The 21,815-nt window shown below is 58.3% G+C and overlaps 2 protein-coding genes across 2 annotated transcripts; both read left to right on the top strand.

Annotated features, from left to right (window-relative positions):
• Positions 1–1,880: 1,880 nt before the first annotated feature.
• On the top strand, positions 1,881–5,239 carry TMEM88B (transmembrane protein 88B). Its single transcript, XM_019976978.2, has 2 exons — positions 1,881–2,474; positions 3,307–5,239. Exons 1-2 carry the CDS (start codon positions 2,199–2,201, stop codon positions 3,529–3,531), a joined length of 501 nt encoding a protein of 166 aa, XP_019832537.2. The 5' UTR covers positions 1,881–2,198; the 3' UTR covers positions 3,532–5,239.
• Positions 5,240–9,945: 4,706 nt separating this feature from the next.
• On the top strand, positions 9,946–15,183 carry VWA1 (von Willebrand factor A domain containing 1). Its single transcript, XM_019976763.2, has 4 exons — positions 9,946–10,101; positions 11,186–11,743; positions 13,381–13,659; positions 13,770–15,183. The coding sequence occupies exons 1-4, from the start codon at positions 10,035–10,037 to the stop codon at positions 14,105–14,107; spliced, it is 1,242 nt and encodes a 413-aa protein (XP_019832322.2). The 5' UTR covers positions 9,946–10,034; the 3' UTR covers positions 14,108–15,183.
• Positions 15,184–21,815: the final 6,632 nt, after the last annotated feature.

The raw sequence follows: 21,815 nt of genomic DNA, 5'->3' as shown, positions 1-21,815 counted from the left end.
CAGAGGCCTCTGTTGGTCTCAAGCATGCAGGGCCCACAGCCAGAGCTCAGCTGTTTGTTGAAAGAGTGAATGATTGAGTGGAGGACCAGAGGAGAGGGCGGGGCTTAAAAGGAGATGAGACAGAGATCCTTGCTGTCTGAACTCTCTCCACCCAAAGGTTATCATCTGCAGCATTTTTTTTTAACCCCAACTTTGTTATCAGAAACATCCCCTGGAGAAGGGAAAGGCTACCCACTCCAGTATCCTGCCCTGGAGGATGCCATGGACTGTATAGTCCATGGGGTCACAGAGGGTCGGTTGTGACTGAGCGACTTTCACTTTCACTATCAGAATAAATAGTTACTGTGACATCTTCCACGTGTGCGCCAGTGTAAATAGTTCAATTGCACACATACAGGCAGCAGGGCTTGGCATGCACTGCCAGGGACCTCAGCAGATTTCCCGGCCAGAGTGTCTCCACTGATGCTGAAAGCTCAGCTTCTCTGTACACTGGTTCCAAATCAAATCTCAGAGGCAGAGTTTGGTTGAAGTAGAAAAAGTGAAAGTGATATCGCTCAGTTATGTCTGATTCTTTGCGACCCCATGGACTGTAGCCTACAACGCTCCTCCGTCCATGGGATTTTCCAGGCAAGAGTACTGGAGTGGGTTGCCATTTCCTTCTCCAGAGGATCTTCCAAACCCAGGGATCAAACCTGGGTCTCCCGCATTGTAGGCAGATGCTTTATCATCTGAGCCACCAGGAAAGTCCATAGGAGTCAGCATTTTTAACCTTCAGGTCCAACTGGTCTGGGGTCTACATGCTTATGGGCAGTATTCCATTGTTAATTGTTAACTTCTCCCACAGGCAGAAGTTTTCTGCAAAAACTTAGGGGTTTCATTATCTGCAAAATAACTCAAAGAAATTGTGTGTATCCCTTGATGGGGAAACAGGACCTTGCTCCAAGGCTGCTCCTGATGGTTTCTCTCTGGTCTCCCATTCCCTCCCTTCCCTAATGAACAACGGCTTGAATCTGCCCATTGGAACTCAGGGAAGGTCATGGAGGCTGAGTGAAGGCTGTTCCCTATGATCAAAGAAATGGGGGACACAAAGGCTTTGTGCCCTGGAGCCCCACACGGTGTCACCACCAGCGTCCCTTGAACGAATTGTTCACTGTCACTATCATCGTCTGCATCCCTGCCTGGTGAAAGGGTGCTGGTGAACTTGAGAGACCTGGAGAGTGTTAGGAATGGAAGGGATGAGGTGGACTGTGTGGGAAGGGAAAGAGAAACTTTCCCATCTGGTATCACCCAGCCTCCTTCGTCCAGCTCCCAGACAACCTACTCAGTGTGTAAGTGTCAACTACTCACCTAAGTGCCCTTTAAAATGCTGTAGGTTGTGCACAAAACCCCCAGGAGACTGTTAGGTGCTAACTATATTTTGGTAACATTTGGAGAAATTAGGGTTTTTGGAAGGGCTAGGAATGCTTTTCCCCCCTTACTTGAAATAATGGAGTACACACTCCCCCTGTTTTCAGGATGGATTGGATTCTGACAAAAAGGATGCCTGTGGTGGCAGCTGCCATTATTGAGTGCCTACTGTGTGCTGAGTCCCACACAAGCATTTCACATGCACTGCTCATATGCCTTCTCAACAGGCTTGCATCTGTTGGGGCTGTTTCTCTGATGCTGAGAGGGGCCAGGTGTGGGGGATGAAGCGACCAGGGGGACTAGGGCTGAGAGGTGGGTTGGGTGTTGACCTCTCTGAGGCAGCTACTGATGGGGCAATTAATTGCCAGTTGAGACTGATGAAATGAAGTCATTGTGTGCAGGGGCTGGAAGCGGGGAGAGGGCGGAACCCAGAGGGAGGAGGGCCCAGTGCAGAGTTGTCAGGACAGCTGTGAAGGCTCTGACCAGAGCACGCAGGGGCCGGCAGAGAGACTGGCCAGGGCCAGAGCTGTAGGAACCTGGCAGAGAGAGAGGGTCAGCCTGGCAACAGAGACCTGCCGCTCAAGTGTGGCCCTGGAGACAGATGGTCAGGGGTGCAACTACCTGGGCCAGGGTCCTTTCCTCCAGCTGGGTTCACTTTTCGGTTGCTAGAATCTGAGCAGAGATCTGACCTGGTGACTAGGGTTAAAAGGTTGCTAATCTGACGGGGGTGAGGGGCTTCAGTCCTGCCACGTGACTGCTGCTGTGAGCTCACCAGGCCCACTGCTGGGGGCATGAGTGATCAGGAGAGGGAGACAGAGGAGGATGAGGGAGGAGACCCTTCAGACACAGCACCCATGCTGCCCCAGAGGCTTCCTGACCACCAGGCTTCAGACCTGATGTCCCCAGGGTGGGCAAGCCTGGCTGCCCGAGGCCTGGGGACCCTGCTGTTCCAAGGATGGGCCTTGGCCCGGCTCCTGCTCCACCTGCTGCTGCCTGCAGCTGTGTTCCTGCTGGTGCTGCTGCCTGCAGCTGCCGTCGTGTACCTGGGATTCCTGTGTCACTCGAGGGTGAGCTGAGCCTTCCCTGGGCAAGACTGGGGAACTGTCTGGGGTCCTTGGGAGTGCGGGTGCTCCTCCCTAAAGAGCCCTTTCTTCTGCCAAGCCCCCCACCCTGCCACGGGCCACAGCAAAAGAAGAGCTTTTGTTTGCCAACAAGGGGATGGATCTCTCCCTTCTTTGAGGCCTCTCAGCCTTGTACCAGGGGCCACCAGGGCCTGGACAGCTGGGCAGGGTGGGGAGAGGAGAAGGCTTCCAGGAAGAGGAGATAAAGATATTGTCGGATTTAACCAGTCCACAGCCCCCACCCCTCAGGCCCCTCAAAACAGCCCCTCTGAGGATCCATCCTACTGGGGGATGGGTTTCCCCACCTGTGGAATGGGCTATGGCTAGGTCTGGGATGGGGAGGGTATAGGTAGGTGGGCCCCGTGTGCCTCTTTCTGTAGGCACACAGCAGGGGAGGGGGACCAAACGCTGGCTGCAGAAGAGAAGGTTGACACCAGCTGGGGGCACCCCGAGGTAGGGCTTCGGAATCAGATGCCAGCGTAGGGAAGGACCATGGAGAGCACAGAGAGGAGGAAGGCGGAGGTTGGGGAGCCAGCGAGCTATTCTCTGAGCCTCTCCTCAGGGGACTCCTACTCCGGTCATTTACCGCCCGGTCCCCCATCTCCCATCCTCGGCTAGGAAATGTCTGGCCCACAGCCAGCCCCAGCCCCTGCACCCTACCCATCCCCCGCCCCTGCACCCTACCCATCCCCCTCTTCTCTGCCCGATCTCGGGCCCCGCCCCGGAACTGAGACCCCCCCCCCCCACCAACCCGCCTGACCATCCGCCCGGTTCTCAGGTCCACCCGGCGCCCCGCCCCGCGTGCCGCGCGCTGCTGTCCGACCGCGGCTCCGCGGCAGTCATCGTGTTGGGCTTCCTCTCGCTGCCTCCGCTGCTGGTGCTCGCCTCGGCCGCTCGCGCCCGCCTGGCACGACGCCTCCACTCGCTGCTGCCGCCCCCTACTTGGAGCCCCGGACCCCACCGCCAGTCCGACGGGGAGAAGCAGCTCTGCGCCTGGGTGTGACCCCAGAAGCCTCTTCAAATCCCGGAGGCCCTCGAACTACCCTGTGTCCCCCATCAGTGGCCCCAGGCTGGCGAGCTCAAGGGTCTGCGTTCAAATCCCTGCCCGGCAAGCGCGACCGCAGTGCTCAGACGTGCCGCGAGGTGGCACCGGACTCCCCCGGAACTGAGCGGCCCTTCCCCACCCTCGCCCGACCCCGCACTCCCCGCAGCAGCCGAGAGGCTGGGACGCCCCCCAGGGAGCAGGGAGATGGCCCTCAGAGAAGGGGCGCGAGGCCAGACTCTGAGAAAAGCGGCCCTCCTGGCTTCTACCTCTGCGACTGCCCAAGGCTCCTGTGCCCCGACAACGGGCAGACCCTGCGGGCCGCCGTCTGGTCAGCGAGTTGTAGAGCTGGGGAGGCTTGCTCCGGAGACTTCCACACTCCACGGTTACAGAGGTTCAACAGCCAGAGCAGCGGAGTGTGCAGGGCTCAGCCGGAGGCCTGCATCAGCTTAGAGCAAGGGCTCTGTCAGTTCCTCTAATTTTAAGATATTTTCCGTCTTTTGTGTTTTTTGCTTTCAAGCATGTTTCTGGTTTATTCCTTTGGTACACACTGTGTTTGTTTCCCGTTCCTAGGGATTCACATCTTTCATCAGTAGTGCAGGATTCTCAACCATTATTTCTTCAATTCTGCCTCATTCATTCCACATATTCTTTCTTGGGAAACACCTACTGCATTAATACTTCCTGTCAGTTCATTTCTCTTCTGTGTCTTCCTTCTTGTCTCCTTGTGCTGCACGTGTTTTGGGCAATTTCCTCGTCTTCCTCTAATAGTTCACTAAGCACTGGTTGTGTCCAATCTGCTGATTGTCCTCCTATCCAAAAAGAGCCTAGCCGGCTAGGGTCTATGGAGTCCGGAAGAGTCGGACACGACCGAGCGACTAAACGCACATCTACAAGTTATACTGTCTGTGTGCTAAATCGAGTCCAGCTCTTTTCGACCCTGGGAACACTAGCCTGCCAGGCTCCTCTGTCCATGGGATTCTCCAGGCATGAATACTGTAGTGGGTTGCCATGCCCTGCTCCAGGGGATCTTCCCGACCCAGGGATCGAACCCATGTCTCTTAGGTCTCCTGCATTGGCAGGTAGGTTGTTTACCACTAGCGCCACCTGGGAAGCTCAAAAGTTATACTACTAATTTCTTATTCACATCTGATCATTTTGATGGTCTCTTGGTGCATGGTTGTGTTTTGGATTCCAGCAGGAACATTTCACACAGTTATTTTATAGTCTGCACTTAGCAACTACACTTCCTTTGCCTTGGGGTCTAAATCTGTTATTTGTTGTTTCTGCTGACTCAGTAATTGCATGTTGTTTCTTTGATGTTTGTACTTGGTAAGCGTCAGCCCACACCTGTGAAAATTCTGCAGCCATGTCCCTCCAGAGAGGATGCCCTTGTGAGGCGTGCCCAGCCTGTGTCCCTATTACGGACCTGGTTGGTAGCCTACCATGCACGTGGGCCTGTGGCCCTCATGTGGTGTGGGTCTCCATCCTGTGTTCAGGGAATTCTCTGCTTTCCTGTTTGTTTCACTTCAGCATCCTGGTTTCTGTTCACTATTCTTCAGTTTGTTTATTTATATACTTCTTTTTAGTGTTTCTTGGAGGGGAGGGGGCTTGGAGAGATCTACTTCCTTGTAAGCCCAGCAGTGTATTAAAGATGTGTTTGTTGTAATTTGTCCAGAATCTAGTAATAGCTGGAAGACCTTGGGAAGGTCCTAGCACACTCTGTTGCCAGCAGGACTCCACCTGTGACCAGGAGACCAGGGTCCAGATGTGCCCAAGGTTGAGGCTCAGCTGTGGCTTGAACAGGGCCCGGAGCGGGCCTGGCTCAGGTCCAGCAGGAGTCCTTGGGGTTTTCCAATTGTCTGTGGCCAGTCACACGGGAGCCTGGCTGGCTGCCCCATGCCCAAGGAGAGCTTTCCTGGTCTGAGACCGCCCTCCCCCTCCTGCCTAGGGTCGGGCTGCTCTGGCCAAGCGTTGAGGATAAGGGCTCTCCTGAGGATCCGCCTGGCCCTGGAGTCATCAAAACAACAGCTGGGCTTGGTGGGGGTGGGGAGGCCACCCTGGGGAGCTCAGCTGCTGAGCTGCCTTTCAGAAGGTGGATCCTGGCTTCCCAGGCCTACCCAAGCCCCACATGGCCTCCAGCTGGCCCCGGGGACAGCCTGCCTCAGCTCTAACTACCACCCACTCACAAAAGGAACGCTTGTTGGGGGCTGTGGAAGGTTGATGGAGGAGCCTAGTGGTCTGCTTTGGGGCATTAGCTGTCAGGGTGGGGAAAGTAGAGGGTAGAGGCTGTGAGCTACTGGGTGGGCCAAGATGAGACCCTCACTTTGGGGAAAAAAAATCTCTGCAAGCACCCTGGCCCTTGCCCAGCCATTGTGCACCTGGCCGTGGGTGCGTGTGCGTGTGCATTGTGTATGGGTATACATGTGTGTGCGTGTGAGGGCGTGCCTACATTCTGTCTACCGGCCCTCACACTCCTGGCGGGGGTTTTTTCCAGACCCCACAGGTGTAGAGTCTGGGCTTTGTGAGGTTTCCTGATCTGCCCAGGGCCGTGTATTCATTCACAAAGTATTTCCTGGCAACTCAGGTGTCTGCAGGCACACCCTGAGTGGTGAGCAGCTAGGAGGGGCCCGTTCTGTCCTCACAACCGGCCCCCTGTGACAGTTGTGAGCCCTGCCCCCACGCAGGCATGTCAGCCAGAAACTGAGCTGTGGTGGGTGGGCTGGGGAGGACTAGGCAGAGCTCCCTGCTGGCTCTGGGGCCTGAGGTCCCTCCCCCTGCCCCAGGGCCTCACTCTCACCCCTGAGGAGCCCCCCTACCAAGGTGTGGACACAAATCTGTCCTTCCCTGCTCTCTCCTTCCCCACACAAGCCTGCCAGGACCCTGCTTGGGGCTGAGACAGGGCATGGTGGTCACTCCCTGTTGCAGAAGTTTCCAGAACAGGGAACCCAAACTAGGGAGGAGGGTCTCACCTCATGAAGGGCACCACTGTGCAGTTCTTGCACAGGCTGAAAACCCAGGAACAACTGGATGCCCTCCTGCCTTTCTGCCTCCAAGCTCTGACCTTCTGCCTCTAGTCTACAAGGCCTGATATCACCCTCCCCCTGGGCTCTTGCCTCCCCCATGAACACTGCCACTGCCCTTCTGCCTCCCAGGCCTCCTTACTGCCCTCATACATACTGGCAGGCCCTCATCCCGGAGCCCTGGTACTTCCTTTAGCTCCTGCCCACCTGCTCTGACATGACGCTATCATCCAAGAGGAAAAATGAGTAGACACGCATTTTTGCAAGCTTGCCACTTCCCATCCCTCTTCTAGCTTGGCAGGGCTTGGAGGACATGGGCTGTGCCCAGGGCCTGCACGTCCCCAGGGCAGAGTCTGTCATGTGACTGGGCCCATCATGGAGATGAAGGATGAGTGCAGATGGGTTGGCACCCACCCTGTGACCAGGCTGCCCACTTGCCACCCTGGGTGTCGCTGGCTGAAAGATTGGGTAGGGGTTGTCTCTGGGGCCACAAGGGACAGGCTGGGGCACTTAGGAAGTGAAACAATGGGACAGTCAGACCCCCAGGACTGGCCCTCAGGCCCTGGCATGTCCCTGACCACAAACAGGCAGGTTGAGTCTAAAAGAATGTGTGGGTGGGGCAGCAGGGCGAGTGGTGGTAGGCCACCCCCTCCCTCTGCTCTTCCGACTGCTGGGTGTGGTCAGGGGGCCTTGAGCTTGGCCACTCATTCCAGGCCCACAGGAGCTGCCCCCCACTTCCAGTTTTTGTGTCTCCCAGCATGTGTGGGTGCCTATGTGAGATACAACTGACGTGAAAACCAGCAGCACAGGCACCCCCACGGAATGGGGTGGGGCCAGGCCACTCTGCCCCTCAGGCTCTAGGCTGGGGTCAGAGGCCCCGGGAGCTGCCCTTTTCCCTGGGGTCAACATGACCACAGCTAGCTGGGGACAAAAGGCCCTTCTTCTCTGAGTAGGCGTGGATGGTGTGGAGGAGGGCACATTCCCGTGAACTGGCTGGGGGCAGGGGCAGTGCCTTGGAGAGCAATGTTGTCCCTGGGTTTTGTGGATCCCCATCCATCTGCCTGTGGACTGACAGGCATGGTGGGCGAGTTCTAGGAAGTGACGAATGGGGACTCCCTGTCCCTCCTCCTCGTTCCCAGGACACCTGGGTCAGGCAGGGGCTGGCTCCGGTGGAGGGAGAGGCATGGACTGGGGCCAGCTGTGTCCTGGCCCCCTCTGGTCCTTCTCTGCCCCTCCTGCCCCCAGGCCTGTCTTCCTTCAGAGAGGAGGTTTCCAGGCCATTATATTTGTGCTTCCTCTGGTGCCTGCCTCAGGCCCAGCCCTGGCCTGGACTACTACACACCCCTGGCTGACCCCCACGTTCCCTAGGAATCTTTGTCTGCCCATGTCTCCGCAGGGTAAAGGAGACTCTCCATGATGCTAACAGCAGGGGTGGTAGAACCAGCTGAGCCACAGGGCAGATCAGGGGGCCTGAAGGACAGAGCTGACCCAGTGAGGGTGGGATGGTCTTAGTCTCTCGGGGATCAAGTCAGAGCTCAGCATGAGCATCAGGAGGGGCTCTCAGCCAAAGCAGGTGTCTGAGCTCAGCCAAGGCTGGCAAGAGGCCCTTGTCACCACTGCCGAGGCCAGGTCCCCTGTCCTTTCTCCCTCTGATGGAGAGCTGAAGGGAGGAGGATGCCTGCTTCCTCAAGGGCTTGAGTAGTGGCCAAGAAGAGCAGCTCAATTTTTCCAGAAGGGAAACTTCCCTGTTAGCCCAGCAGCACAGCCGAGGTGTGACTCTGGGCCCACCGCTGGCCACGAGTGGGGAGGCCACAAGGCAGATCCAGCATGGCCTGGTGCCCTGCTAGTGGGTGCCCAGCAAGGTGAAGGATGAGCCAAGTTGTGTCTGCATGCGTGTACTTGGGTCAGTCCCCCGCTGGGCCCTCAGATTGTCTTCAGCTGCCTCCTCTCACGGCCCCATACCCAGAGCAGCCCTGGTCAGCCTCATCTGCTGGAGGGCTGGGGGCCAGGAGCCGTCCTTCTGGGCGGTACACCCTGAACTTTGGGGGTTCAAGCCCACTGTTGCTCCCGGGGCCCAGGCGGAAACACCATGCAGCCTCTGGTCCTAGCTGAGGCCTGAGGTCTGTGGAGCTGAGCCAGCCCCGTCACTGCCAAGATTCCCGGCAAGGGGGGGTGTGGCAGGGACACAGTTCTCGCTTGTTCCTGCCCCAGCTACTCAGGCTCAGCTGAGCTGCTTCCTTTTTTAGACAAAGTCAGAGCTCCAGCCTGTCTCACAGCCTGGCGTCTCACCTGACAGAAAGGGAGGAAGGAAAACCATTGAGTTTCATCCGTCCTCCGGGCTGAGCACCTCCTGACAGGGGGGAAGGGAGGGGACATCCTGGCAGAGATGGCCTGCCGCCTCCCCATGCGGACCTGTGCCCCGCCACCCTGCACCGAGCTCCTCAGAGAGGAGTGGCTGGGACAGGACAGTGGTGACCCCACAGGAAGGCATCTTAGGAGGGAGGAGGGCAGTCCGGCCCATGGGACTCTGTCGGCCTTGCCTCACCTGAGGGCAAGGAATTTGCCCTGGAGTGGGTAGGGGGGAGGGCTGAGTGTCCCTCAGGATGCCCCCTGCAGGCAGCCACCTCTGCTCTGGTCCAGCCAAGATCCGAGCTGCAAGGTTCCTGGTCACAGTGAGTCCCTGGAGGGCTTCCCCAGTGCACTGTTGGGGAGGGTCTAGCCCCAGTCCTGGAGTTTGGCCTCAGCCCTGGCCCTGAGCCTCTTATTGGGGACAGCTATAGGCCCCGCATGGTCACATACGACAGGCCTGAATCAGCCACCCTCAGCTGTATGCCTCTTCCTCCAAGAAGCCTGGTGAGGTGGGATCTTTGTGCCCCCTCAGAAATCCCTCCTTGAATGTCTGAGGTTTTTTCTCCTCTCCCAACGTTCTAAGTTCTGCCCTCCTGATCTTTGTTTTCATACACCTTCCCCTTCCCAAGCCTTGTGTTTGGTGTCACCCTCACACTCTAACACCTCCTGGGGCTCTCTTGGACTTGGCTTCAGGGACTCCCAGCGCTGAGGATACATGATACAGCTTGGTGGCTCCCTGCTCTGCTCCTGGCTGGGGAAGGGGGCAGGGGATAGAAGCAGGGCAGACCCCAAGGCCTTACAGCCCAAAGGGAGACCGAAGAGTTATGTGTATACACATAAACATGCCACGCGCGTATGAATGGAGCGTGTGGCCGCGCGCCTGGGCCTCGCGAGCGTGCGCCTCCGCAGAGCCTATGCTCCTCCGGACGCGGGGCAGCGCGCGCGCGCCTCCGAGGGATCTCGGGGCGGGCCGCGGTGGGCGGGGCCTCCAGGGGGCGGGGCCCGGGTCCGACCCGCGCGGCCGCGCGCCCCACAGCCCAGGAGCGAGCGAAAGACCAGTGCAGGGAGAACGCTGCCGTCCCGTCGCGCGCGATGCTGCCCTGGACGGTGATCGGCCTGGCCCTGAGCCTGCGGCTGGCGCGGAGCGGCGCGGAACGTGGTGAGTGAGACGGGCGGCTGGGTCAGGCTCGGCTCTCTGTGCCCGTCCACCCTCTGATGTCCGCGCTGAGCCACGCTCTCCTTCCGCTGCTGTGGGGCCGGGGCGGCTGGCAGGGGACCCCACCCACGTGAGGCGCAGGCCCCGCCGGCAACTCGGCGGGATTTTAGGGCCTGATCGGGGAAGTGGGCGGTGCCAATCGGAGAGACTTGTTCCTGCCTCAGTTTTCCCTTTGCTTGGAATGACCCTTAGACGAAGGATGGTAAGAGGGTTGGTGTCGTTCAACTAGGTTGAGGGAAACTGAGGCCCCTAGGCTAGTACCAGGCCCGAGACACCCCAGGCCGCTGTCTGCTCGTGACCTAGGGGCCCATCTGCTCCCTGGGGAGCGGAGAGCAAGGCGTAGTCGCCTGAGGGATGATCGGGCCCTCAGGCTGCTGCAGCAGGTAACCTGCTTCCTGGGTCCGGACACAGCCGAGGATGGGGCCCAGGCAGGGATGACATCATCTGTAAGTGGGGTCAGGACTCCAACCCAGACTTCTGGACTGTGGGAGAGGCTGCAGTCAGTGCTCTGTCTTCCCCCTGCCTCCTCCTCTGTCCTCAGTCTCCCCAGCTGCCGAATGCCTCCACCCCACCCCCCACCGGTTGCCTTACCTGGAGGGTGAGCTGTGTAGACTACTTCTAGGAAGCCAGGCCCCTGTGGCCCAGACGTATCCACCCACCACTCCTGGGGGCGGGGCCGGACACTGAGCTCCAGCCCGCCTAGATTCCGCTGAAGACAGGGAGGGGTGGGGGCTTGGAGGGGTCAGTTTTCCTTTGCAGTTGAGACAGGAGCCCACAGGGACCCCCTGGTATGTGGCCAGGGTGTAGAACTGGAATTGCTGAGGGTTTGGACCTCCTGTTGGCTTTACTGCCTCTCTCCCCCAGGGGTGCCATCCCAGGACCTTTGAGGTGTAGCTGAGCTGGCCTGGGCTTCCTTGGGTAAAGGCGAGTGCCAGCTTAGGGAAATTTCAGGCCCTGGGGGTTCTGCCCTGGGTGTGGGGCTGTCTGGGGGCCACCATCAGGGGCTGAACCCTCCCCTCTTTCCCAGGCCTTCCGGCATCTGCCCTTCAGGGGGACCTGCTGTTTCTGTTGGACAGTTCAGCCAGCGTGTCTCATTATGAGTTTAACCGAGTTCGGGAGTTTTTGGGGCGGCTGGCGGCCCTGCTGCCCGTGGGTCCTGGGGCCCTGCGTGCCAGTCTGGTGCACGTGGGCAGCCGACCACACACCGAGTTCCCCTTCGGCCAGCACAGCTCAGGCTCAGCCGTCCAGGATGCCATACGGGCTGCAGCCCAGCGCATGGGCGACACCAACACTGGCCTGGCACTGGCATACGCCAAGAAGCAACTGTTTGCCAAGGCGGCAGGGGCCCGGCCAGGAGTGCCCAAGGTGCTGGTGTGGGTGACAGACGGCGGCTCCAGCGACCCCGTGGGGCCCCCCATGCAGGAGCTGAAGGACCTGGGGGTCACCGTCTTCATCGTCAGCACTGGTCGGGGCAACCTCCTGGAGCTGTCTGCTGCCGCTTCGGCCCCCGCTGAGAAACACCTGCATTTTGTGGATGTGGACGACCTGCACATCATCACCCAGGCACTGAGGGGCTCCATCCTCGGTAGGTGGGAGGGGGCCTGGGGAACCCCAGCTGGGAATTCGGGAAGAGGGCTGGGAAGACTCCAGGAGGAACTCACATGCCTGGAGGGAGCAGAGGCCAGGGCTGCACACCCGGCTTCTCCAGGGACACATTCCAACTGGTCACCACAGGGGTCCCACCACCTGGGCTGAGGTGGGACAGAGGACAGGTCTGAGGAAACACCTTCAGGTGAGGCTCCCTACTGGAGAGTGGGGGGTTTGGTGAGGGCTGAGGGACCCGCGGGCTGGATCTGAGCAGATGTGTCTTGTGGCTATGTGGAGAGGTAGAGAAGGAGGTTTCAAGCCTGAGAGCTCTGCACATGTACCCACCATGCCTGGAGGAAGGGGGAGGGCCAGGGCAGGAAGGGCAGAGAGTGCCCCCAACCAGAGCTGGGTCCCTTCTTTCCCCAGGGGAAGGGGGTTTGAGCAAGACTGCACTGCTGGGGATTGCTGGAAAGGAGGCTGGGCCTGGGAGAGCCTGCTGCAGGGGCTAGCAGCTCCCCACGGACTTTCTTCTGGATCCCTCTGACCCAGCTAGGGAGAGGGACAGGGAGGAGAGAGAGGTGGAGTTAAAGGGCCTGGTCACTGGCAGGGTTTGCTGTAGCCACTGCAAAATGCCAACAACCCCAGAGTCTTCCTGAATTTTGGCCTGCAGTTAATCATCCACCTGAAACCGAAAGGAGTTGGTCTGTGGGTTGGAGGGAGGTAGAGGGTCTTTCTGAAGATCTGCTCCAGGGCACCTGGCCCTGGTGGCCCATGGGTCAGCTGCTGGGGCTGAGCCTGAAGGGGACAGCAGGAGAAAGGGCAAGCAGCTGGACAGGAAAAGCCCAGGGCTGCAGGGCAGTGAGGCAGTAGGGTGGCTCTCCTGGGATTGGGGGCAGGGTCTGTGTGTGGCGATGGGCAAGGGGAGTGCCAGCCAGGCAGCTGGGCACCCAGCGTTCACAGCATCGGGTCCTGACTTAACCCTATGTAGACATCTGTTAGCCTCACCCACCTGCCAGGTCACTGAGATGACCCTCTGGGGCTTGGCATCAAAGCTCAGGAGTAACGTTTGGGGGTCCCACCCTAGAGTCCCCCCACCACACTCTCCTCCAGGTCCAGCTGCCCTTGGGCTTGTCACATCTCTCCTACCCCTCAGGACATTCTCCAGTAGCCTGTCATCTCCTGGCTGAACTGTGGGCCCCTTTTCTTTGACTCTCCAGAGCAGAACTGATCCTTGACCCCGTGCTGGTCACTCGTGCTGCCCGGAGTGGTGGGGAGGGCATCCTCTGACATCATTTTGAACCCTGCCACCCTTGAGTGCCCTTTGTCTAGCCCACTGAGTGGTGGGTGGGAAGTGGCCCGCTATGGTTTGGAGCTGAGGTGGGGAGGGAAGCTCCTGAAGCGGCCGAAGGCAGGGGGGTGGAGGCGGGGTGGGGGGGGGGGGGGGGGGGTGCCGCTGGTTGCACTCACGTCCTTCCTCCAGCCTGGCGCCAGCGCGCTTTGGCAGATCCTTAGCATCTGGTAGGCGTGGCCGAGGCTAGCCTTGCTCCAAGGCTCTGGGAAGTCTACCCCGAGTCAGCAGTCAGAGACCCGCGCGAGAAGCCACCTTTGTCCTCTGACCCTCTGCACCCCACTCAGATGCGATGTGGCCACAGCAGCTCCATGCCTCCGAGGTTACGTCCAGCGGCTTCCGCCTGGCCTGGCCGTCCCTACTGACGGCAGACTCAGGCTATTACGTGTTGGAACTGGCGCCCAGCACGGATCCGGGGGCCGCGCGCCGTCAGCAGCTGCCAGGGAACGCCACGGGCTGGGCCTGGACCGGTCTGGACTCAGACACGGACTACGACGTAGCCCTGGTGCCGGAGTCCAACGTGCGGCTCTTAAGATCACAGCACCTACGGGTGCGCACGCTGCCAGGTGAGGCGGGGCACAGGGCCGGGTGGGCTGGGGGTACGGGTCCGGCTGGGCGCCGCGGCCCCCTCCCGCTCACGGGCACTTCTCGCACCCTCACCCCCACGCCCGCGCAGAGGAGACCGGGCCGGAGCTCATCGTCGTCTCGCACACCAGGCCGCGCAGCTTGCGCGTGAGCTGGGCCCCGGCGCTTGGCCCGGACGCCGCGCTCGGTTACCACGTGCAGGTCGGGCCCCTGCGGGGCGGGGCGGCGCAGAGCGTGGAGGTGCCCGCGGGCGAGAACAGCACCACGCTTCAGGGCCTGGCGCCCGGCACCGCCTACCTGGTGACCGTGACCGCAGCCTTCCGCTCGGGCCGCGAGAGGGCGCTGTCAGCTAAGGCCTGCACGCCCGAAGGCGAGCGCAGCCGTGCCCCGCGTCCCCAGACGCAGAGGACTGGGGGCCGGGAACCGTGAGCCGGTCGCGCCCGCGCACCCGAGGGCCCCCTTCTCCCGATCCCGGTGGGTCTTGACCCGGGGATGGGATGCTGACCGGCCTTAGGCCCGCGGGACCCCCGCGCAGGAGCGCGCCCCGCCTCGGCGTCCGCCCTCCAGGACGCAGCCTCGCCTCACCTTCCGCCGTAGCTATGGCAGCAGCGCGTGCCGTTGCGACTCCCTCCCCTGCCCGGTCCAGACCTGGGCACTCGGTGGTGTCCTTTGGACAGGATTTAGCGGGGAGATGGACAAGGCGTCAGGGGGCCCGTTGAGAACATCAGACTCCAGATGGCTCTGGACCCAGGGCCACAGGGCGCCTGGGCAGCCGGGCCTCCCACTTGTGTTAGAGGCCAGCACGTCTGGTGGCAAAGGCTGGCATCTGTTTGAGGGAGCTTGGCCCAGATGGCCGTTCTGAGTTCCCACCAGCCACTCGGGTCCAGGGTGGGAAGGGAAGGAGCTGGCTCTGGCCAGGTCCCAAAGTTTTCCTGGAGGGGATAGGGTCAGGAAAAGGGGCGGGGAAGTGCTGGCAGTAGATCCTGTGGTTAACAGCTGGGTGGCTGGAGAGGCAGTCTTCACTGGTATGCTCAGCTGGCTTGGCGGCAGTGCTTTGCTTGCTGGGAACAGTGGCCCTGCCTTCCTACCCAGAACCCTCCTGGGCCCAGCCACAGCCTCTGGGACCCAGGTGGCACCTTTTGGGAAGAATGCGACAAGAGCCTGGCATTCAGGACCCTGGATACCGGAGAGCCTGTTCCTGCAGGGCCCCAAGGCTGGCACTTGCAGAGGGTTTTCCCTGTGCTGGGTGGAGGGCCTCTGTGCTGGGGCAGGGACAGGCAAGGTGCCTCTGGGTGCTGCACCCCAGCCGTCCCTGCAGTGTCCACCTCCTGTCACTCCTTACTGTGCTGGGGCCACCGGACAAGTCCCAAGGGCGGGCAGTGCTGCTGCCACGTGGCCCCACAGGCACCTCCTCCACACCTGTGCTGACTCAGTGCTCACTTTTCATCTTCCCCACTAATGACCCAGCCTTTAAAATAAAATACAATAAATCAGATGTAAACTCAGCCCTGCAGTCTCCTGAGAGTGCTTTCAGTTCAGTTCATTTCAGTTCAGTCGCTTAGTCGTGTCCGACTCTTTTCGACCCCATGAATCGCAGCACGCCAGGCCTCCCTGTCCATCACCAACGCCCGGAGTTCACTCAGACTCACGTCCATCGAGTCAGTGATGCCATCCAGCCATCTCATCCTCTGTCGTCCCCTTCTCCTCCTGCCCCCAGTCCCTCCCAGCATCAGGGTCTTTTCCAATGAGTCAACTCTTCGCGTGAGGTGGCCAAAGCATTGGAGTTTCAGCTTCAGCATCAGTCCTTCCAATGATCACCCAGGGCTGATCTCCTTTAGGATGGACTGGTTGGATCTCCTTGCAGTCCAAGGGACTCTCAAGAGTCTTCTCCAACACCACAGTTCAAAAGCATCAATTCTTCGGCACTCAGCTTTCTTCACAGTCCAACTCTCACATCCATACATGACCACTGGAAAAACCATAGCCTTGACGAGACGGACCTTTGTTGGCAAAGTAATGTCTCTGCTTTTGAATATGCTATCTAGGTTGGTCATAACTTTCCTTCCAAGGAGGAAGCATCTTTTAATTTCTTGGCTGCAGTCAACATCTGCAGTGATTTTGGAGCTCAAAAAAAATAAAGTCTGACATTGTTTCCACTGTTTCCCCATCTATTTCCCATGAAGTGATGGGACGAGATGCCATGATCTTTGTTTTCTGAATGTTGAGCTTTAAGCCAACTTTTTTACTCTCCTCTTTCACTTTCATCAAGAGGCTCTTTAGTTCCTCTTCACTTTCTGCCATAAGGGTGGTGTCATCTGCATATCTGAGGTTTTTGATATTTCTCCCGGCAATCTTGATTCCAGCTTGTGCTTCTTCCAGCCCAGCGTTTCTCATGATGTACTCTGCGTATAAGTTAAATAAGCAGGGTGACAATATACAGCCTTGACGTACTCCTTTTCCTATTTGGAACCAGTCTGTTGTTCCATGTCCAATTCTAACTGTTGCTTCCTGACCTGCATATAGGTTTCTCAAGAGGCAGGTCAGGTGGTCTGGTATTCCCATTTCTTTCAGAATTTTCCACAGTTTATTGTGATCCACACAGTCAAAGGCTTTGGCATAGTCAATAAAGCAGAAATAGATGTTTTTCTGGAACTCTCTTGCTTTTTTGATGATCCAGCAGATGTTGGCAATTTGATCTCTGGTTCCTCTGCCTTTTTTAAAAGCTTTACTCCTTGTCAAAACACACCAGCCCTGTGAAAGGTTTCAAGTAAAATAAAGGGCTCTGGTAGGAAAGGCTGGTACCCCACCTGGTGCTGGGGTGAAGGGGGAGCCGTCCCTTCCCAGCACTGGGTCGCAGGCCACTGTGGCCCTTCTGTGCACCTCCTCTTCAGAGAGCCCAGGCCCTGATTCTTTTGCTGAGACCCCCACCTCTGTTGGCACGGCTACTCCCTCGGCTTCAGTTTGGCTATGCTGCCCCCTGCTAATGGGAAGGAGAACCCCTAATCCAAGCAACTGCAGGGCTGAGAGGTGGTCTTGGGGCCCCAGATGGCAGCTCAGTCCACCTGGCCTGGTGAGTATATTGGGGACGGGGGGTGGCTTCTAGCAATCTAATCTGCCACCATTTTCCCAAACACCTACCTCTGAGCATCCCATGGCGCCCACCCAGGCACCCAGCACCTACACTACCCACCAGTTCAGTGTGCTTGGTGTTCCTGTGCCCTGCCACCACACACACACACTGCCTGTGTGAGCAGGGTGGAGAGCAGGGCTCAGGTGGTGAATTAACCCCAAGGCAGATGATAGTGCCTGTCCAGGCCCGGCTTGAGGGGCCTACCGGATAGATGTTGTTTCTCCTCCATGTCCCCCCATCCCCTTGAGGCAGGCCCAGGGAAACCTGGCACTGTGGCCTGTGCCACTGAAGGTTTCTGCTTGCATCCTGATTGGTGCTCAGTGGTCAGCTGAGGATCAGAGGCTCCTGTGATCTTAGCAGGAGATGGCTGGTGAGCAGCTCACCTATGGCTGGTGAACCTGAACATCAGGGTCCCAAGGTCCCAGACAGCACTGACCAGGGCCTGGACCCCTCCCCTGGCCTGAACCTGGGCCTGATCCACCCCTGAGGGGCAGGATTTCCCCTGTGGAGGCCTGAGTTCCCCATCCCGATCCCTGGGTGCTCTGCAGGTGCCAGCCCACTAGGCACCCAGAGAGGGCCTCCTTCCATGCTGCACCCACAAGCCCAGCTTGCAGCGCACTGCACAGGCGACAGGAGAAAAGTCCCGAGTGCTGATGGGCGGTTTCCCAGTGGTTCAGTCACACATTAAAGACGAGTGGTGAGCCCCTTCTCCCAAAACATCCTTCCATCCCTGAGAGAGGGCAAAGCAGCTGGAAGATGCAACCCTACTCCCTGCCTCGCCTCATCTCTGCTGGACGCTGAGGCCCAGAGAGAGGAGCCCCAGATCATCTCCAGGCCTAGGAATGCCTCTCTTGGAAGCCCTCGTCTTGAAAGTGCGGCCTTTGCATCATCCCAGGCAGTTCTCAAAGGTCTTAGAGTCCAGGCTGCATCTGGAAAGTCTCCAGGAAATAGCTTCGTCTCGACCCCACCCCTTCCCTCCACCTCCCCTGACTCGCAAGCCCTGGCTCCATGGTCCACTCTGGGTCAGGCCCAAGCTGAGGCCTGCAGGAACTTACACGTGCCACTTCCCAAGGCAACCCCGAGCATCCCCGCACACCTGAAAGTCATGGGCTGGCCCCACAGGGCCAGGTCCATGCAGCAAGAGTGGGCTGGGCTGGGGAGGAGCTGCTGCTTGGGTGGGGAGAACCCTCGAACAGAGGCTCCTCTAGTGGTGCTGGGTAGGCACGATTCTCACTCACGGGTGACTGCTGCTCCCTAATTTGCAAGGATTTCCTGTGTGGGGTCTTCGCTGCAGCCAGAACTTGCCTGACGGCAGGGGTTTGTGAGAGCCAGGTAATGGACAAAGGCCATCTGTGAGGAGGCTGGATGGCCACTGGGTTTGGATCTAGGTCTCCGGGAGGTGGACGTCCAGGAGTGGGTGGTAGGGCTGGCGGTGTCTCCCTGGAGCAGGAGCTATTTCCATGGCAGCAGTAATAAACTCTGTGGAGCCAGGGCCGGAAGCCCAGCCGCCCTGAGAGACGTGTGAGTCCTCATAGCCTCCTGCTGGGGTGAGGGGGCAGTTCAGGAAGCTAGAGGGCGACAGCTGTGTGTCTGTGCTTTTTTCCTGGGATGAAAATTTTTTTTCAAAGTCCATTAAAACAAAAATGTCAGTGGAAGTCATAGCTCTCCCTAGAGGTGAGTGTGGTAAGGTGGGGACCCTCTGGGAGACCCCACCCCACAGGTTCCAGCCCTTGGGTGGGAGGCAGACGCAGCCCCAGCAACTCAGTAGCTAGGGTGAGGTGTGCTTTTGGCTGACAGCAGTGGGCAGGGGGCTCTAGGGACAGCCCCCTTCTCAAGGAGGGAGAGAGGCTGAGGTTTCCCAGGCAGGACCACGTGGGGCGAATGCGACCCCTGCTCACTAACCAGGAATTAAAATCCCTGGCACTCATCACTCACATTTCAGAAGTGTCAGGGAACACACCCACAACAAATTATGTCATCCTAGCCACAGACACGCGAGCCTGGCAGGAAGGAAAGTCCCCACCACCACCGTTCCCCCCAGCTGTGTGCGCAAGCCAGCAGCTTGCCTGAGCCCATGACAGCAGTGTCCACAGGAGCTGAGGCCTTGGCCATTCCACTCTGGTGCCACACAGCACATGGGGTGCTGCCCAGAGGAGGGGGGTGAGAGCCACAAGCTTCTCAACTCACTGTATGCCCAGGGTCCCAGCCAGCTCCCATCTCCCTCCTTCCTCTGCTCCAGGGCCAGCCCCTGCTGGATGAGAGGGCACTCAAGGCCAAGCTGGGTGGCTCTTCCTCTGAGAATCACTCCCGCAGGCGCCACTCACCACACCCCCCCTAGATGATGCTGGGGCTCCGTCAGTGCCACCGGGCTTGAAAACTTGCTTCCAAGTTCTGTCCAGATCATGCAGCTGACCCTGCTCTTCTGGGAAGGAGCAGGCCAGCCAGTGCTCATGGCATGTCTCCTGGCCTCAGCAGAGTGGGCAGGAAGCTGTGTGCCTGTGCTGAAGGCCCCCCAACCCTCCATGCTTCTGGGGATGGCCTGGCTCTACTGACCTCTGTTGGATGAGCCTGTCGGTCCAGCTGTGGGGTGGGGGGCAGATGGGGCATGGCTCCACAGGGGAGAGGACAGTGTCAGAGCATCTGAGTAGGTGGCCACTCACCAAGGGCAAACGGTGCAGGAAGACGAGGCTGGGGGCAGAGAGCTTAGGCTTGGCCCCAGGACCCTCTCCAGACCTGAACCCAAGACAGCCCGTCTGAGGGCTCGGTGCTCGGCTCTTGTTCACCCCAGAGTCAGAAGGAGGGGCTGCATGGGCCAGAGATCCCAGCACTGCTTTGGTGGGTGGAGTGGGGACCAGCATCCAGGGGCCCAGCCCTGGGGGCTCAGGCCCAGGAGGGCCCAACTGAGCAGCTCTTCTTTCATGGGGGCTGGGGCCTGCCAGGCTGGGGGCAGGCGTGGGGCGTGCATGTGCAGGGGTCCTAGAGACTGAACTAGCAGCACGTCTTTTGGAACCTGGGGGGAGAGACCAGGAGCCAGACAGGCCTGGCTGGATGACAGGGAGAGACCAGCCCCTGCAGGCCCAACTGTCCTAGCTAGGAGAACAAGCCAGAGGAGTGAGGGCCGGGGCCGCCAAGTTTAAGTGGACAGGGGGCTTCTGTCCCTGGGAGATGCCAGGCAGCTGGCGCTGGGAAGCCCTGGGGCCTGACAGGAAGGCTCCAGCTCCCCAGAGGTCTGACCAGATGCACAGACTCGGAAGCCACGCCTGCTATGCAGGCTTTGGGGGCAGAGTCCTCTGCTCTGGGCCTGTGTGGGGCCCACTCTGCTTCTGCTGGCCTGGGCTCTCGGGGACAGCAGTGTCCCCCTTCTCTGACTCAAGGTCAGGCTGGAGGCCAAGTTGCACCTTTAATTTCTTCAGTCTCTCCAGGTCTTCAAAGCTGGAAGACTCCCTCGGGGGTTGGGAGGGGGGAAGCCACAGGGAGCAGGGTGTTGGGGGAATCCCACCAGCAAAACAGCACAGCTTGGCAGCTGAGTGCCCTGAGTTTGTCAACTAAACATGAATGCAGACGGAGGGGACATATGTATACTTACCGCTGATTCACATGGTATGGCGGAAACCAACACAGCGTTGTAAAACAATTATCCTCCAGTTTAAAAAAAAATGAACACATCAGGTGGAAGGTGTCATCCTAATTTCCCTATTAACTTAGTGTCTTTAGCAAAGTTGTGTCTACTTCCAGCCTAAGACTTTAAGTGACAAACACAAGTGGACTGATGTTCTGCGTGGTCCACTGGAAATCAGAAAGTGTCAGCAGTACTACTCTGATGAGGGAAACTGGAGGGAAGCAGTTTCTTCGCTCCAAGAGAGGGCGTGCAACCACCTAAATCTTAAGATAGCAACCAACGCTTTCTGTTTTTTAATTAAGCCAAGTTAAGGAAAACTGACTTTTTTGTGAAGCTGACTTTACATTTTTTTAATTTTTAATTTTTAAAACTGACTTTTTAAATGCAGAGCTTTATTTTCAATTATTCCTTGTCATATAAAACTACCAGGCTTCCTTGCTGGCTCAGATGATAAAGAATCTGCTTGCAGTGCAGGAGACCTGGTTTTGATCTCTGGATCAGGAAGAGCCCCTGGAGAACGGAATGGCTACCCACTCCAGTATTCTTGCCTGGAGAATCCCTTGGGCAAAGGAGCCTGACAGGCTACAGTTCATGGGCTCGCAGAGTTGGACATGACTGAGTGACTAACACTTTCATATAAAAGTCCACGTGCGTGTGTGTGCTAAGTCATATCCAACTCTGTGACCCTTGGACTGTAACCCACCAGGCTCCTCTGTCCATGGGATTCTCCAGGCAAGGATACTGAGTGGATTGCTGTGCCCTCCTCAGGGGATCTTCCTGACCCAGGGGTGGAACCTGGGTTCTTACGTCTCCTGCTTTGGTAGGCAGGTTCTTTACCACTAGCACCACCTGGAAAGCCCATAAAAGTACACAAGCTTGCCAAATGCTGGACTTTGGATGGAACTAAACAGTTTCCTGTGGACATGGACTTCAATTCCCTTCCCCATTTCCTCTTTATCCAGCAAAGCCTGCCAGGAGTGCTACTGGATGTATATTTTCTGGCCGGTTCATAAAGACCTTGATGATGACCAATGAGCGACATCTAGCAGGAAAACTCCTTTGGTTTTTCTCACTTGGGGAAACAACAAACAACAAAACCCTGGCAGAATTATCTTAGAATTTTTTCCCCCTGTTTTTATTGAGGCTTATTGAGGGGAAAGTCCATATGATTCTGGGAACTCTACAAATTCCATCAAGGAAAGAACACAGGGGCAACTTGGACACTGGCCCAAGAAGCAAACTTTGCTAACTTTGGGTGCTGCCCTGTGTCCATCCTTGTCTCCATCTGTCCCAGGCCGTCTGGCCTGCACCTTGGTCCCTGAAGCAGGAGCAGGAACCTGGCCTTTGGAGTTCCCCAGAAGTCTCACCAGACAGTAACCAGAGCCAGG

The sequence above is a fragment of the Bos indicus genome, chromosome 16 (genome assembly GCF_029378745.1).
Source record: "Bos indicus isolate NIAB-ARS_2022 breed Sahiwal x Tharparkar chromosome 16, NIAB-ARS_B.indTharparkar_mat_pri_1.0, whole genome shotgun sequence".
NCBI classification, from domain to species: Eukaryota; Metazoa; Chordata; class Mammalia; order Artiodactyla; family Bovidae; genus Bos; species Bos indicus.
The sequence above is the reverse complement of the archived record's forward strand: the minus strand, read 5'-3'. Positions and strand labels throughout refer to the sequence as shown.

Bases quoted from the DNA above. Each gene is read 5' to 3' on its own strand.
- VWA1 (XM_019976763.2), top strand. From the start codon at position 10,035: ATGCTGCCCTGGACGGTGATCGGCCTGGCCCTGAGCCTGCGGCTGGCG. The intron at 11,744-13,380 runs GTAGGTGGGAGG...CACCCCACTCAG, and splicing joins ACTGAGGGGCTCCATCCTCG to ATGCGATGTGGCCACAGCAG. The intron at 13,660-13,769 runs GTGAGGCGGGGC...ACGCCCGCGCAG, and splicing joins ACGGGTGCGCACGCTGCCAG to AGGAGACCGGGCCGGAGCTC.
- TMEM88B (XM_019976978.2), top strand. From the start codon at position 2,199: ATGAGTGATCAGGAGAGGGAGACAGAGGAGGATGAGGGAGGAGACCCT. The intron at 2,475-3,306 runs GTGAGCTGAGCC...CCCGGTTCTCAG, and splicing joins GATTCCTGTGTCACTCGAGG to GTCCACCCGGCGCCCCGCCC.